This window comes from Galeopterus variegatus, unplaced genomic scaffold (genome assembly GCF_000696425.1).
Source record: "Galeopterus variegatus unplaced genomic scaffold, G_variegatus-3.0.2 Scaffold4167, whole genome shotgun sequence".
Lineage (NCBI taxonomy): Eukaryota > Metazoa > Chordata > Mammalia > Dermoptera > Cynocephalidae > Galeopterus > Galeopterus variegatus.
This window is the reverse complement of record NW_007730278.1, coordinates 128566-144887: the sequence shown is the minus strand read 5'-3', so window position 1 is coordinate 144887 and position 16322 is coordinate 128566. Positions and strand designations below refer to the sequence as shown.

The 16322-nt window shown below is 37.0% G+C and overlaps 1 protein-coding gene across 1 annotated transcript in view; it reads left to right on the top strand.

Annotated features, from left to right (window-relative positions):
* Positions 1-12247, top strand: part of KPNA1 (karyopherin alpha 1 (importin alpha 5)) — a 50957-nt gene extending 38710 nt beyond the window's left edge. The window contains exons 12-13 of the mRNA XM_008586888.1: positions 6588-6766; positions 7107-12247. Coding sequence (XP_008585110.1) covers positions 6588-6766; positions 7107-7294 — 367 coding nt within the window. The 3' untranslated portion in view covers positions 7295-12247. The remainder of the gene's footprint in view (positions 1-6587; positions 6767-7106) is intronic.
* Positions 12248-16322: the final 4075 nt, after the last annotated feature.

Below are 16322 nucleotides of genomic sequence, written 5' to 3'. Positions count from 1 at the left end.
ACACACACACACACACACACACACACACACGCACACGCAGTCTTTTATTAACGTCTTATATTTGTTACAGTTGTGAACCAGTATTGATACATTATTATCAACTAAATTTTACATTAGGGTTTCTTCTTTGTGTTGTACATTTCTATGGCTTTTGCCAAATGCAAGATGTCATGTTTTCACTATTACAATATCATACAGAATAGTTTCATTGCCCTACAATCCTCTGTGCTCCACCTATTCATACCTCCCTCTTCTCCTGAAACCCTGGCAACCACTGATCTTTTTTTCCCCCTTTACCCCAAACATTTATCATTTCTTTGTGTTGAGAAAGCCAGTGAAGTTTAAGTGCAGATATGTCATCGTCTATTTAGTTGACTATTCTAAAATTTTGCTGGAATTTAGTGATTTATTAATCGGTGGTTCCCAGAATTTTCCAGATGAGAAAACTGAGGCACAGAGAGATAAAGAACTTGCCCACAGTCCTCTAGTTTATATGTAGTAGCACAGCTGGGATTTAATAGTAGTTATTGGGTACTTTTTATTTTTCTTTATGCTTATCCATGTTTCCCAAGTTTTCAACAACTAATGTGTATATTTATAATGAGAAAAGAGGCTTGGTTTTTGCTTTTTAAGAAAAATAATGAGACTTATTTAGATATGTTGAAGGAATGGCTGACAGGTTTTGTTTACTAAAAACTGTGGTGTTAAGGAAGAAAAAATAGAAATGGCTAGGCCTGGATGACTGACCTGTTCTGGTCATAGGACATATAGTCTCAATTGTCAGGAAATAATAAGATTAGGCACAATACTGTTGAATTGGTACTTCTGAGCAATAATGCTAAATATGACATAAAACTAATTTTTAAAAAATTAACAGACTTTACTTTTTAGAACATTTTTTAGATTTACAGAAAAATTGAGCCAATACTACAGGGTTTCTATGTACTTCCTTACCCTACACAGTTTCCGGTTACTAACATCTTGCCTTTGTGTGGTTACATTTGTTACAGTTAATGAAGCAATACTGATACATTATTTTTTAACTGAAATTCATAATTTATATTAAGGTTCATTCTTTGTGCTGTACAGTTCTGGAATGTATAATGTTATATGTGCACCACTGCAGCAGCATACCAGACTATTTCCACTGCCCCTCTGCTACACCTGTCTTTACCACACCCTTAACACAACTCTAGAATCCCTGGCAGCTGCTGTTCTTTTTACTCTTTCTATAAAGAAATAGAAATGCCTTTCCAGAATGTCGTATAGTTGGAATCATACATTATGTAGCCTTTTCAGACTTTTTTCACTTAGTAATATGCGTTTAGTGTTTCTCCATGTCTTGATAGCTCATTTCTTTTTATCACTGAATAAGATTCCATGGTATGGATGTACCACCATTTATCCATTCACCTATTGAAGAACATCCTGATTACTTCCAGTTTTTGGCAATTATGAATAAAGCCACTATAATAACATCTGTGTTTAGGTTTTTTGTTTTTGGCAATTATGAATAAAGCCACTATAATAACATCTGTGTTTAGGTTTTTTGTTTTTGGCAATTATGAATAAAGCCACTATAATAACATCTGTGTTTAGGTTTTTTGTTTTTGGCAATTATGAATAAAGCCACTATAATAACATCTGTGTTTAGGTTTTTTTTTTTTTTGTCTTTTTTCGTGACGGGCAACGGGGCGCAACCCTCAGTGTCGCGCCCGCACCGGACTGGGCCCGGCCACGGGATCGCAACCCTCGGCGCTGCTCCCGCCCCTCACTCAGCCAGTGAGCGGCCGGCCTGCATGTGGGATCCGAACCCTCGGCGGGAGCGCCACCACGCTTCCCAAGCGGCGCACTATAGCAGTGCGCCACCAGGCCGGCCCCTGTGTTTAGGTTTTTGTGTGGACATAGTTTTCATTTCAGTTGGGTAAATGTCTATGAGTGTGATTGCTGGATTGTAAGGAAGGACGTTGTTTACATTTGTTAAGAAACTGCCAAGTTGTCTTCCAAAGTTGTTATCCCATTTTGCACTCACATCAGTTGAGAATGAAAACATGTGCCATCTGTGTATCTACTTTGGTGAGGTTTTTGTTCAGATCTTTTGTCCATTTTCTCTTCAGGTTTTTAATTTTCTTATTGTTGAGTTTTAAGAGTTCTTTGTATATTTTGGAGACCAGTCTTTTATCACATAAATGTTTTGCCCATATTTTCTGCCAGTCCATGGCTTGTCTTTTTATTCTCATAAGAGTGTCCTTCACAGAACAGAAGTTTTTAATTTTAATAAAGTCCAAATTACCAGTTTTTTCTTTTCATGGATTGTGCTTTTGATACTTATCTAAAAACTCATTGCCAAACCAAAAGTTACCTGTATTTATTCCTATGTTATCTTCTAGGGATTTTGTAGGTTTGCATTTTACATTTAGATCTATATGATTCATTTTGAGTTAATTTTTGTGACAGGTGTAAAGTCTGTGTCTAGGTTCGTTATTTTTGTACAGCCATGTGTCACATAATAGTGTTTCAGTCAGCAATGGGCCCCATAAGATGGTGGCCTCATAAGATTATAATGGAACAGAAAAATTTCTGTTGCCTAGTGATGTTGTAGTTATCGTAATATCATAGTGCAATGCATTACTTGTGTTTGTGATGATGCTGGTAAAAACAAACCTAGTATGCTGCCAGGCTTATAAAAGTATAGCACTTAGAATTATGTATAGTATATAATACTTGATAATAAATGTCTGTATTACTGGTTTACGTATTATTTATATATTATTGTACTATACATTTTATCATTACTTTAGAGTATACTCCTACTTATAAATAAAAGTTAGCTGTAAAACAGCCTCAGGCAGGTCCTTCAGGAGGTATTCCAGAAGGAGGCATTATTGCCATAGGAGATGACAGCTCCATGTGTGTTATTGCCCCCGAAGACCTTCCAATGGGACAGATGTGGAAGTGGAAGATAGTGATATTGGTGATCCTAACCCTATGTAGGCTAGACCAATATGTGTGTTTGTGTCTTAGTTTTTAATAAAAAAGTTTAAAAAGTAAAAAATTAAAAATTAAAAATAGAAAAAAGTTTACAGATCAGAATGTAAAAAAAATTTTTTGTACAGCTGTGCAGTGTGTGTGTGTTTTAAGCTAAGTGTTATTACAAGAATCAAAAAGTTAAAAAAATTTTGAAAGTTTATAGAGTAAAAAAGTTACACTAAGCTAAGGTTAATTTATTATTGAAGAAAGAAAAATATTTTTTAATAAATTTCATGTCTCCTCAGTGTACAGTGTTCATAAAGTCTACGGTAGTGTACATAATGTCCTAGGCCTTCACATTCACTTACCCCTCACTCACTGACTCACCCAGAGCAACTTTCTGTCCTGCAGGCTTCATTCATGGTAAATGCCCTGTATAGGTGTACATTTTTTATCTTTCATACCTTATTTTATTTTATCTATATGCAAACATTCACCATAGAGTTACAGTTGCCTACAGTATTCAGTACAGTGACATGTTTTAGGATTGTAGCCTGGAATAATAGGCTATACCATATAACCTAAGTGTGTAGTAGACTATACTGTCTAGGTTTATGTAAGCATACTCTATAGCATTTGGCATAAGGACCAAGTCTCCTAACTATTCATCTCTCAGAATGCATTCCCATTACTAAGCAACACATGGCTGTACATGGATGCTCAGTTGTTTCAGCACTGTTTGTGGAAAAGAAAATACTTTCTCCATTAAATTGCCTTTGCAGTCATTTAGTTGACTGTATTTGTGTGGTATGTTTCTGGACTCTGTTCTGTTCCGTTGATCTATTTGTTTATTCTTCTGCCAGTACCACACTGTCTGGATTATTGTAGCTTTATAGTAAGTCTTGAAATCAGGTAATGTCAGGCCTGACTTTGTTATTTTTCAGTATTGTGTTGGCTATTCTGGGTCTTTTCCTTAACATAGAAACTCTAGAATCAGTTTTTTGGTATCCATAAAATAACTTGCTGGGATTTTGATGGGATTATCACATTAATTTGATAGGTCAAGTTGAGAAGGATTGACATTTTAACAATATTGTCTTCCCGTCCATGAATAAGGTATATTTTTCTTATTTTAGATCTTTTTTTTATTTCTCTCATCAGAGTTTTGTAGTTTTGTACACATTTTGTACATATTTTGTTAGATTTATACTTTTTTATGCTAATGTAAATGATATTGTGTTTTTAATTTCAAGTTGTAATTGTTCATTATTGGTATACAGGCAAGCAGTTGAATTTTGTGTATTAACCGTGTATCATACAACCTTGCTATAGTTTCTTAATAGTCCAGGAGTGGTTTTTTGGTCAATTCTTTGGGGTTTTCTACCTAAAGATGTCATCTGAAAATAGTTTTATTTCTTTGTTCCCAATCTGTATACTTTTTACTTCCTTTCCTTATCATATTAGCTAGGATTCCCAGTGCAGTGTTGAATAGGAGTGGTGAGAGAGTACATCCTTGCCTTGTTCCTGATCTTTCTCATCAGGTATGATGTTAGCTGTATGTATTTCAGTGAGGTTCTTTATCAAGTTAAGGAAGTTTTCTCAAATGTTTGCTGAGAGGTTTGATCATGAATGGGTATTGGATTTTGTTGGAAATGCTTTTTCGCATCTATTGAAATGATCATATGTTGATGTGATAGATTAAATTGATTTTTTTTTAAATGTTGGATCAGCCTTGCATACCTGAAATAAATCCCACTTGGTGTATAATTCTTTTTATACATTGTTGGATTTGATTTGATAATATTTTGTTGAGGATTTCTGCGTCTGTGTTCATGAGAGATATTGGTGTGCAACTTTCCTTTCTTGTAATGTCTTTAGTTTTGGTTTTAGGGAAATGCTGGCATCATTGAATGAGCTGGGCTTGTTCTGTTTCTGTTTTCTGGAAGAGATTGTAGAATGACTGGTATAATTTTGTACTTAAATGTGTGATAGAATTCACCAGTGAAACCATCTCCTCTTGGTGCTATTTTAGAAAGTTATTGATTTTTTTGTCGTTTAAAAATTTCTTAAATTTTTTTTACTTTTTTTATTGAAACATAATTGTTATACATATTTGAGGGGTACAGATTTGAATATCAGTACCTGTAAAAAAAAAATCAGTAGCTGTGTACAATATGTGGTGATCAAATCAGGATAATTAGAAAACGTAATCAGTCTTTGTGACCTTTAACCAATTTCTTGCCAATCCTCTTCTCCCTCCCCTTTTCTCACCTCTAATAAGTACAGTTCTTTTTTTTGAAAGTTCAATATATTATTGTGATTGTTTGTTTCTTTCCTTCTTTCTTTTCATTTATTTATTAGCTCCCACTTATGAGTGAGGACATGCAGCATTTCTCTCTCTGTGCCTGGCTTATTTCACTTTAGTTTCTTTAATATATAGGCCTATTCAGGGCCGGCCCGTGGCTCACTTGGGAGACTATGGTGCTGATAACACCAAGGCCCCGGGTTCGGATCCCATACAGGGATAGCTGGTTTGCTCACTGGCTGAGCGTGGTGCTGACAACACCAAGTTAAGGGTTGAGATCCCCTTACCAGTCATCTTTAAGGGGAGAAAAAAAAAAAAAAAAAAATATATATATATATATATATATATAGGCCTATTCAGATTTTCCATTTTTCCTGTGTGAGTTTTGATAGTTTGTGTCTTTTAAGAAATTGATCCATTTTATCATCTAAGTTATCAAATTTGTAGTCAAAGAAGTTTTTGTAGTGTTTCCTTTATTATCCCTTTAATGTACCTGGGATGTGTAGTAATGACCCTCTTTTGTTAGTGATATTAGAAATTGTCCTTTTTTTCCTTGATTTGCTTGGGTAGACATTTATTTTTATGCATTTTTGAAATTAAAAAAAAAACATGAGAGAGAAATAGATTAGCACTAATCATAAATTCCAAAATGACCTTATTACCCATCCACAGAATGCACCCGGATTCATTATCTCTGCTTCTCTGTACACAAGTTGAGAAAATAGAATGATACAAAATTACACGAATATATGCTATGACTATGATGCAATAATCATGTTTCAGTTCCATTATGATTAATCTTGATTACATGTTAAATTCCACCTAAATTCAAAAGGAAAAATACTAGCTCAAGTCCTTCTTACACGTGTTTTATTCTTCCCATATAGTCTTCTTACAACTTATTTTAGTAAAATTCTAATCATGTTGGAAAGATTTGGCCTATTGGGCTTATGCTGGCTTTTAGCACCAAGTGTGTCATGTTTGAGAGATTTGGCTGCCTGTAGAAACAAAGATTAAGTTAGTCAATCAAACTATACTATTTTGATGAGTTGCTTATATTCAGTGTAAGAGGGAATTTCTATTTTTTGGAGTCAATAAATTGTGAAGGGAAAAAAGAATGGAGAAGGTGGGAGAGAACTGGTTTTGGTGAGTTTATTTGTAGCTTTGTTTTGTGATAAAGTATAGCTCGTATGGGTGAATGGGTGCCTATTTTTATCTCTGTAGTGAGTTTGAGGATGATGACTATTTCATCAATTTCATAAAGGTTTTATGAAATTAAGTTTTGTTTGATTAAATTGTTCTTTGTATTTAGGTACTTAGTAGAACTGGGTTGTATCAAGCCGCTCTGTGATCTCCTCACAGTCATGGACTCCAAGATTGTACAGGTTGCCCTAAATGGCTTGGAAAATATCCTGAGGCTTGGAGAACAAGAAGCTAAAAGGAACGGCAGTGGCATTAACCCTTACTGTGCTTTGATTGAAGAAGCTTACGGTAAGATGCTTTGACTGGAGAAGCTTATGGCCAAGAATTAATTAGGCTATAGATACAGTCCAATAAAAACACTGATGTTACTGCTAGTAACTGGATGATGTGATAACTGTTGTGGAAATTTCTTGCTTCTGTGAACTGGATATTGTTTGCAGATATGTATTTAAGATGTCAGTTTATAATACAAGGTTTCAGATGTAATCCCAGCAATCACTTCTATGCTATTATAAATACTTATGAGATATAAGTAGAGACTCTTCCTTTACATCAAGGACAGAGAGGTATGGCAAAATATAGTTTATTGAAATTTCCAGTAAACTTTTTTCTTTATTATTCATTGTAGGTCTGGATAAAATTGAATTCTTACAAAGTCATGAAAACCAGGAGATCTACCAGAAGGCCTTTGATCTTATTGAACATTACTTTGGGACCGAAGATGAGGACAGCAGCATTGCACCTCAGGTTGACCTTAGCCAGCAGCAGTACATCTTCCAGCAGTGTGAGGCTCCTATGGAAGGTTTCCAGCTTTGAAGCAATACTCTGCTTTCATGTTCCTGTGTCAGACCAGGCTACCCAGTCGAGTCCTCTTGTGGAGCCCACAGCCTTCATGGAGCTAACTTCTCAAATGTTTTCCATAATACTGTTTGCGCTCATTTGCTTGCCTTGCGCACCTGCTCTCTTACACACATCTGGAAAACCTCTGGCTCTCTGTGGTGGAATACCCTTCTAATAAAAGGGTAACCAGAACGCCCCACTCTCATGGAAAAATCCCTAGGCTTTGGAGACGCGCACTTACATTAGAGTCATGGGAATATATGCATATTAATGTGGCTCCCTTTTTTGTGGGGGGAAAAAGAGAGGACTCCTCATTCCCTTTAAAGTGGGAAAAAATATTGACATTAAAGATGAGACTAAAAAACCTTTATCTTGAATTTCACACAACTACACTTGCAACAAGAGAGATGTTTAGTCCTATTGTGTATACTTCAGAGTACTTTTCATAAGTTCTTCCACAGTGAACCCTTGGATTACCTGGTGGCTCTTTCTAGCCAAGTTTGCATTAATTCTTACTGAGATTGGATGGTTTTCTTTCCTCTATTGGCGCCATTCTTCAGATATTTAAGTCAAACCATCTCCCTCACCTTCAGCCTTCAGTGAATGGGCTTTCTAGTTGTCAAGAGTGCTGAAGAATTAACACTTTGATTATTAAATGTGATACTGGTTTGCAGATTCCCTTAGAGCAGAAAGGAGAGGAGCACATATTAATTTGTATGGCTTTGGCTTCTCTTTGGTCTTATGTGTGTTAGGATTTGGAAGTGGTTCAGTTCTAATGCTGATATGAAGATTTAGAATCCTTAATAATCAAAAACATATCCCATAACTCAATAAAGTAAGTCAAACAAACAAAAAACTGTTTGATTTCCCCAAACTCAACCAGTGTGACTAGAGGCTGTGTTTCTGCATTAAAACAAATGTTTTTCAGACTTTATGGTCCTGATCAAGGGCCTCATTAAATTGGAGTTCACTCTGGGTGCTTTTCCCCTCTGTGACTGGCAGATAACGTAAACATTTAAAGGTAACTTAGGGATTTTTTTTTCCTTAGGTGCAGCTTGATTGTAAGGTACTCATGCTGCATATATGATCCCTTTAATGTAGCATCATTATCTTTAAAAAATAACTACCTTCTCAACATGACCTGCTTAACCCCAATAAGGGCAGTGATCTTTTTTCCTTATAACTTCTTGTTCCCTAATCATTTCATCTCCTACAAGTACTATCCCCCCACCCCCCAAATAAAAAGTGTTCACCTTCTGGCTCATTTAATGATGACTGCAATCTATACCTACAAATGGCGCTTCCAGTACTGTGTTCAGTGATACATATCTATGCTTGGACTGGAACGAAAAAATAAGCTTAATTGCCAAGAAAACTGCAAATGAGTTGAATACGACTTCTCGGTGCTAGTTGGCTATCTTGACTCGATGTTGGGATATACTGTCAGAGAAGATTTTTTTGTTGATGTGCCGTTCAAAATGAATTCTGAAGGAAAAGTTGCTCACTTCTGTTTCAGAGCATAACCTTTTAAACCTCTTTAGACTTGTCTTCCTCTAGAATTCATTATAACCCCAAAGTGTAAAAACTATTTAGAAGTTGCCCCTGATAAGCTATTATACATCTCTGGTAAATCCTGCTGAATATAAGGGATATTCAGAGCTTTCATACCTCATCGTGATGTTATTTAAGCAGCCAACTTATGTGACCTGATTTAAACTTTTAAAATATCCACTTCAAACTAGAATGATTCAAAAGACAAAGGACATTTATCAGCCAAGAGAGTGACGCATTCTTCGCACCTAATCTGTAGTTGTGTCTGTGCTCTGGATGGATACGTCTGATGTCTGTCTGTTATGATGGAGCAGCCACTGCAAAACCAGTCAACTCCCATCTATAACTGTTACTTTTTCTAGTGCTGCTTTGTGCTGAGAGAACATTTTAGTTTACTGCACTTGACCTGTAAAAGACTTTGATTCTTTGTAATTTTAGGGATAAATTAGGTGGTTAATTTAAAGAACTTTCAATGTTGCCTTTACATCACATTAAAATATAACTTCTTTCAGAAGAGTAATGGAAGCACTGATTCATAGTAAAAATCTTGTTTTTAGCTTTGACTTTTTTTGTGGCTGAGTTTTTTAAAATTGTAAATTTTAAAACGTCATTCTATAGGATGTTTTAAATTATGTACCTTCTATTGGATAGTTAAAAATTTTTCATTTTATAAACCAATTTGAATGGAAAAAATACAAAGCACACAAAGTTGTTTCCCCATGTTAGTAAGAGTAGTATACATTGGGAATTTTTGCTCGCAATTGCAGTTGTCTCAATGAATGAATTAAAACAAAGTCCATTTAACTGATGTGATCTATTTTCTGTCTAAAACAGAGGAATTTATCTTGCTTCTGTTCTAGAGGAAGTTCATGAACCATAGATCTGAACTGTTTTTTTTTTTAACAGTAATTTTTTTTTTTAAGTATAAAAGTTGGAATTGGCTAAAAGTTAAATCCCAGCATAACTCACATGTGCTGGAACTTGGTAGTGATATAGCAACTTTTTGGTAATAGAAATGGCATTTACAGGGGTAATCGCAAATCCTGTTTTTGGTTCTCTGCCTGAAAGATTCTGTTAATTTAGTTTCAATTTATTGAATACCCTATTGCTAAGGTGTTACTCATTACAAAAGCATGTTAATAACACAGGGAAACTCTTGCAGTTTTGTATAATGATCAAGGGGGAAGTGGCTTCATTTTTCCTCTTTTTTCCTTCAAACTTTCAAAGTATATTCTCTGTAATGAGAACTTTGGTGGGGGAAAAGAGCATTGAGAGAATTTGGGGTGTGCAAGCATCTGGTATCTTAAGGAACAGCAGATAGATATGGTTGGATTGAGACATAACCAGGGAAGGTAAAGATGATGGATATGAAGAAAAGAGATTTCAGTTCTCCTGGGATACTTTCTTTCATGTTCTTGTCACTAATTAATCAAGACCCCTCTCAGCTCTTACCCTTGTCAGTTGTACTGGGTTTGAAAACTATTGCCCTAGGATTGTTTTTCATGTGCCAGATAAAGCTGATTGGGCTCTGGGTCATTTTCAGCATTACTGTTACAAAGAAAATCACAGACAATTGTCCCGTAATAAATCTGAATTATTCCAAGTTGCTGCTGATTTTGCCTGAGAAAAAATACATTAAGTATATTTTATAAACCAAACTTTGTCAACTAAATCCTCTATTGTACATGGCTACCCACAGGCAACTTTGAATTTACTTCTTTAGTGCTAAATAAACATTTCAGCTGTTAAATCCCCCAACTTGGGGTTTCATTATGAAAAGGTTTTCCGTGGGTCAAGGGATTTCTTCTCTTTTTTGCTCATAGTTTGTGAAAATTTTCATATCGACAGGCAATTGTCATTATAGCTGTTTTAGAGGTTGGGGCTTTTTATGTATTGTGATGTCTAAGGATGATGTTCAGTAAAGAAAAGGGATCCACTTTTAGAAAGGGTCATTGTTTGCTTTAAAATTAAATACTATATGCTACCTCCTACATTCCAAAATTTGCTCATTTGCAGAGAGAGGTGTGCCTATATATGGAAGTCTCAAATATGAATTTTGGCCATCCTATATCAATAGGACCATCTCCTTTTGTTGTGAGTGAGCAGATTAAATATTTTCCCAGCTGGGAAATAGTTTGGGCTACCTTTTTCTATCACCAAAGTTAAAGTATACTCTGATACCTGAAGAACAAGAAAAAAGTTTAATTTTTTAAAAAAGTTAAAGTAATTGAAAGCCAGATGTAACTAGCACAATAAGTTGGCTGTAATATAAGGAATCATCCATAACATGCTTTATTGTCAGAAAAAGACAAGTTATAAGAACGGGTACCAGGGTATTAGAAGAATGTGTGATAAAGCAAATATTTATATACTAATTAAAAATATCAAATTGCTACTGGACATATAATGCATCTGGAAGCTTGAGATAAGAAGAAAGAATTAAGGGTAGATGAAGTTCCATTCTGTTTTCAACTAAGGATAAACAAAATTCCCAGCATGTTTTCCTATAAGTCAAATAAAGGCAACTTGTCTTTATTTGAGCCTCTGTTGTGTGCCAGGTACCTGGCTAAGGGCTTTCCTGTTTTCTCACTTAATCCTTAAGGTGGAAAATTATCACTATAATGACTTTGCCCCAAGGTCACAACCCTTAGATACTGGCTGTCCAAGGGAGGGGAAGAGCTCTGCAAGTTCTGTGTCTTGAAGAGAGCAGTGGTCACATGATAGTCTTCTGTGCCCAGGAACTCCCAGAGCTAGACTTTCAGGAGCCACAGCTGAACCAGCCCTTTTTGTTAGACCATTGTTCCTGACTTTTCATCATCAGCACCCTGAAAATGATTGAATCAGGTATAAATTTCTTTTAGGTTACATAGTCTGGTGTGTAGGCCCTCTCAGCCCAACCATCTTTCTCCCTTCTGTGGTGCTAAAATTCTGTATAACCAGAGAAGTACAACAACAGAAGTTGAAAAAAATTAATATGCAAATGATTGAGTTTAGTATCAATGGTTAAGCTCATAGAAACATGTTCCCATTCAAACTCAAATGTAGAAGGTATTGACAGAGAAAGAAAGGCTTTGGAATGAAGAATTACTTACTGCCTTAGAAAGCAGTGCCATGGACGTGAATTTAACAGCCTACTTCCTAAAGAAGTATTGCTCCAATGAGTGTAAAAAATTAAAATTGCCTTTTAATGTATTGGTTGTTGACTATTTCTGCTTACCTGAAATCATTTTGACCACTTTATGTCCTTTTTCAAAGTGTTCTGACACTTTGATTTGAAATGGCTCTAATGATTCTTTGTATTTGAATGCGGTCTGTCAGGCCACGGGTGAGTGCCTTGCACATGGTAGACATTCAATAAACACAAAATGAATGAAGGAATATGGATCTATGTGATATTGGTGAAAGGTACTTGATTACAAAAGAAAATTCAAAGGAATTCCTTTATGCTGTTGTTTGAAACCATGATTAACAACTCAAGCAAGTGTCTCTGTCTCAACATCTGACTGTTTTATATATAGTTATCTTTCAGGAGACATAATTGGACCTGAATTTACAAAAGCAAACATTGTCATAGCCCAGGTCTGTTTAAAAAAAAAAAAATTGTCTCCTGAGAAAAGTTGATGGGTATATTGTGTAGGCTAACTAATACATATATAATGCCCTATGTGCTTATAATACCAAAAGTACCTATCGATCTATTCTGGCTTTTTTTTTTTTGAGGGGTGGTGGTGCTGTTGGCAGGTATGGGAATCCAAACCCTTGACCTTGCTGTTATCAGCACCATGTTCTCCCAAGTGAGCTAACTGGTCAGCTCCTATTCTGGCATATTTTAAAGTTAAGAAAAAATTTTGTCATTTATATCCAACCAGTGTGGAAGCTGGTGGTTGCCTTAGGCTGTGAGGCAGGGATTTTTCACTTTTAGGTATTGTATGTATTGCATGAGAACATTTTCTTTATCTAGTCCTCCTATTTTAGTGACAGAATAGAAACAGAAAGATGTCTGTATTTCCTCATTCCATCATTCCATGACTGCTCTTCTTTTTTTTTTTTGGAGAGATTCCACTGGCTAAGTATTTTTTTCTGAAAACAAAACAAAATTTTAAAGTAAAACAGCCTTAGTTCCTGCAGACTATATACTGTTTGATCGGTAGTACATAATTGCTGCGTTTACAAGATTATTAGGCTAGCTTAGATGACTGTTACCCCTATTTCAGTTACATTTTTGAAAAAGTCATTGTTTTTGCTAACTTGAAACAATATATGGCCATTTCTGTGATTGTGAATGTTTTTGCAAAAAATTACTCTAAATTTCTTTTATCATACCCACTAAACTGGAGGAAGCCAGTGGATTCCAGTGGGGTCCACAATAAGGATCACTGCTTCATCTACCACTTGGGCTGTGCATTATTAAGGTGATGGGTAAGGAGAAAATAGAAACCCAAAAGACCACAGCAGAGATTTAAGAGATACCTGGGAAGGCTGAGGTGTAAACTACCATATAAAGAGTGGAATTTTCTAAGATTAAGTTATGATTCTGAGGAGAGTACCCTCAATAAATCATCCATGACTGCACTGGTTTGCTGGGGGCAGTCCCGGTTTATAGATCAACTAACACCTGTCAATTATTTTAGTGCCTCTTTTCACTTTTAAAGATGTCCCAGTTTGGATATTATGCGGCCACATATTTAGTCCAACTAGGTTTTCATACATTTGCTAGTGGTCTTAAGCAACTGGGTTTATTAGTCTGTTTCTGTTGCTTATAACAAAATACCTGGAACTGAGTGATTATAAGAAAATGAAATTTATTGCTTACAGTTTCAGAGGCTGGGAAGTCCATAGTCCAGAGAACATATCTGGTGAGGGTCTTCTTTAGTGGTGGCTTTATAGCAATGCAGGGGTCTCACATGGCAGAAAATGGCAGAGCAGAGAGAGAAACGCTCACGTTCTCTTCTTTCAAAGCCCTCAGAACCACACCCCTGACCACTATTATTAATCCATCAACTAAGGCGTGGTCCTAACAATCTAACCACCTCTTCAAGGCCCTACCTTTCAATTACCATAATAAGATTTCTCACCCTCAACAGTTACAGTGGAGATTTAAACTTCAATGAGCATCCAATCTACAGCACTGGGTATGCACATAGTTCTATTATGCTTGATTCTGAGGACTGAATTTGGTAGTCAAGAGTTGCTAAAGGAAGTTAAGACATTCCTTAATGTAGGAATCACTCCCGGACCATAGTTAGGTCGGGTGCACACACCAACAAAAAATTTTTTTTAAATTAAAAAAAAGCCTCATTTGTGGCAACATTTTTGTTTTTTCCTTTTTGTCTTTTTTACTGACCGGTAACGGGATCGCAACCCTCGGTGTTGTGCCCGTACCGGGGACCGGCAACGGGATCGCAACCCTTGGGATTGCGCCCGCACCGCGCTCAGCCAGTGAGCGGGAACCGGTCTCCACATGGGATCCGAACCCTCGGTGGGAGCACCGCCGCACTCCCAAGCGGCGCGCACTCCAGTGCGCCACCAGGCCGGCCCTTGTGGCAACATTTCTATTTAGAATATTTGCAAACTTTACTGAGGGGCAAGAGGAATAAACCTTTTGACTATAGATGAGAGACGTTGAATTCTAAGACTTGTGAGAAATTTAAAGATTCCTAGTTGATTTCTACAGGGAGAAAAACTTCTAAATAACCTATCTAGTGAATACAGGAGCAAAAATAGAAATTGTTAAAAGGGAGGCTGTGTAAGAAATTTTTTGTGGGAACCAAACAAGCAAATTTCTAATTATGGTTTCTGCCACTTTGGATTTACCTGTATTTACCCCTGCTCTTACATGCTCCACAATTGTTGATGTCCTGCCCCCACCTCGACCCCCGGTGGGAGTAAACTATGAAATCCTTAGTCCTCATTCATTAGGACTACATGTTAATATTAGAACATGATTAATGAATAAACAAGAGTTAACTAATTCATAGCCCTGATGTTCTTTACATGAGTGAGATCTTGATGTTACTTGTAAAAAAAAAAAAAAAAAAAAAAAAAAAATCCCAAGCATCAAGAAGTGGATATTATTACTGGAAATTTCTGGATATTCCTATCAACATTCTTAACTGTGGTATTTGTCATGGACTAAACATACTTCAGCACCAACAACCCAACCTAGCCCTCATATTAAGTGTTCACCTTATCTAATTTCCTCTTTCTTTACTCTCGTAGTGCATACAACATTATCGGAAAAATGCAGATTTGTTTAAAATTTTCAAAACAAAGCCTAAACTTTGTTCTCCAAGATGCTTTTAAGTTTACCTTTTAATGGTTTGATAAAAATGGAAATAGTTTCAATTGATGCAGAATTTAGAGTTTCTAAGCTTCCCAGCAAAGATGTCAGAGGGGAGGTCCATGGAGACCTTGCCTTAAAAAATAAAAAGCTAATGGGGCCGGCCCTGCCCGTGGCTCACTCGGGAGAGTGCGGTGCTGATAGCGCCGAAGCTGCAGGTTGGGATCCTATATAGGGATGGCGGTGCGCTCGCTGGCTGAGCGTGGCACCCTGCTGAGGGTTGCGATCCCCTTACCGGTCAAAAAAAAAAAAAAGGCTAAGAACAGTCGTAATTTAATATATAAATGGACACTCCAAACTATTTTAAAGATGCTCTTCCCATTCCCAGCATCTCCTCACTGTTCATAACGTTAATTTGTACTAGCTAAGACTAAAGTATTTGTCCAGTTCCTGTCAATTTCAAACTAGAAGCTTAAACCATAAGTGCTAAAGCAAACATTTGCTCCTTTCTCCCAGTATAGCCCTGAATTTTAAAGGCCCCTAACAACATGTTCTTTATCCTTTCCAAACGTTTGCAGGAAAAACTTTTAAACCAGGAGCCTTATTATCTGGACATAAATTCGGCCACGCTCTCACCCCCCTTGCCTGCACATCGCCACACTGAACAAGTAGGCCCTAACATCACCAGAGTCTTCACCCCAACAAACAGAAGGGAGTAGAACCAAAGCCACCTGCGGAGCAGAAGCTACACGGAGTCACCGGCGTCACGGTGGGTCGATGTCAGCTGCATTTCCCAAATGCGTGCAGTTTGGGCGGCTGACGTGCTACACCTGGGCCTAAGCCTGAGACTAAGTGGCACGGGCAAATTCACGTGGAGGTTTCCAGAAAGAAATGAATGCGCTTTGAAATAAAGACCCACTGCTTCCCACACCAGCCAGTGTGGTATTGGACAAACGTTGTTCAGCTTCCCAGTCACCCAACGAAGCAGCTTGGTTTGTTGGGAGCGCGGGAGCGGAGAGGAACGAAAGGAGACCCGGCGCTTCTATTTGCGCAGGCGCTGGCAGGTGCCCCCTATTGGCCAGCTTGGCTCGGAAGTGGGGGTGGTGGGAGGACACTTCCTTTGCACATGCGTTCTGCTGCTCTTCCCGGTTGGTTGCGTTGGCGTCTGCAGAG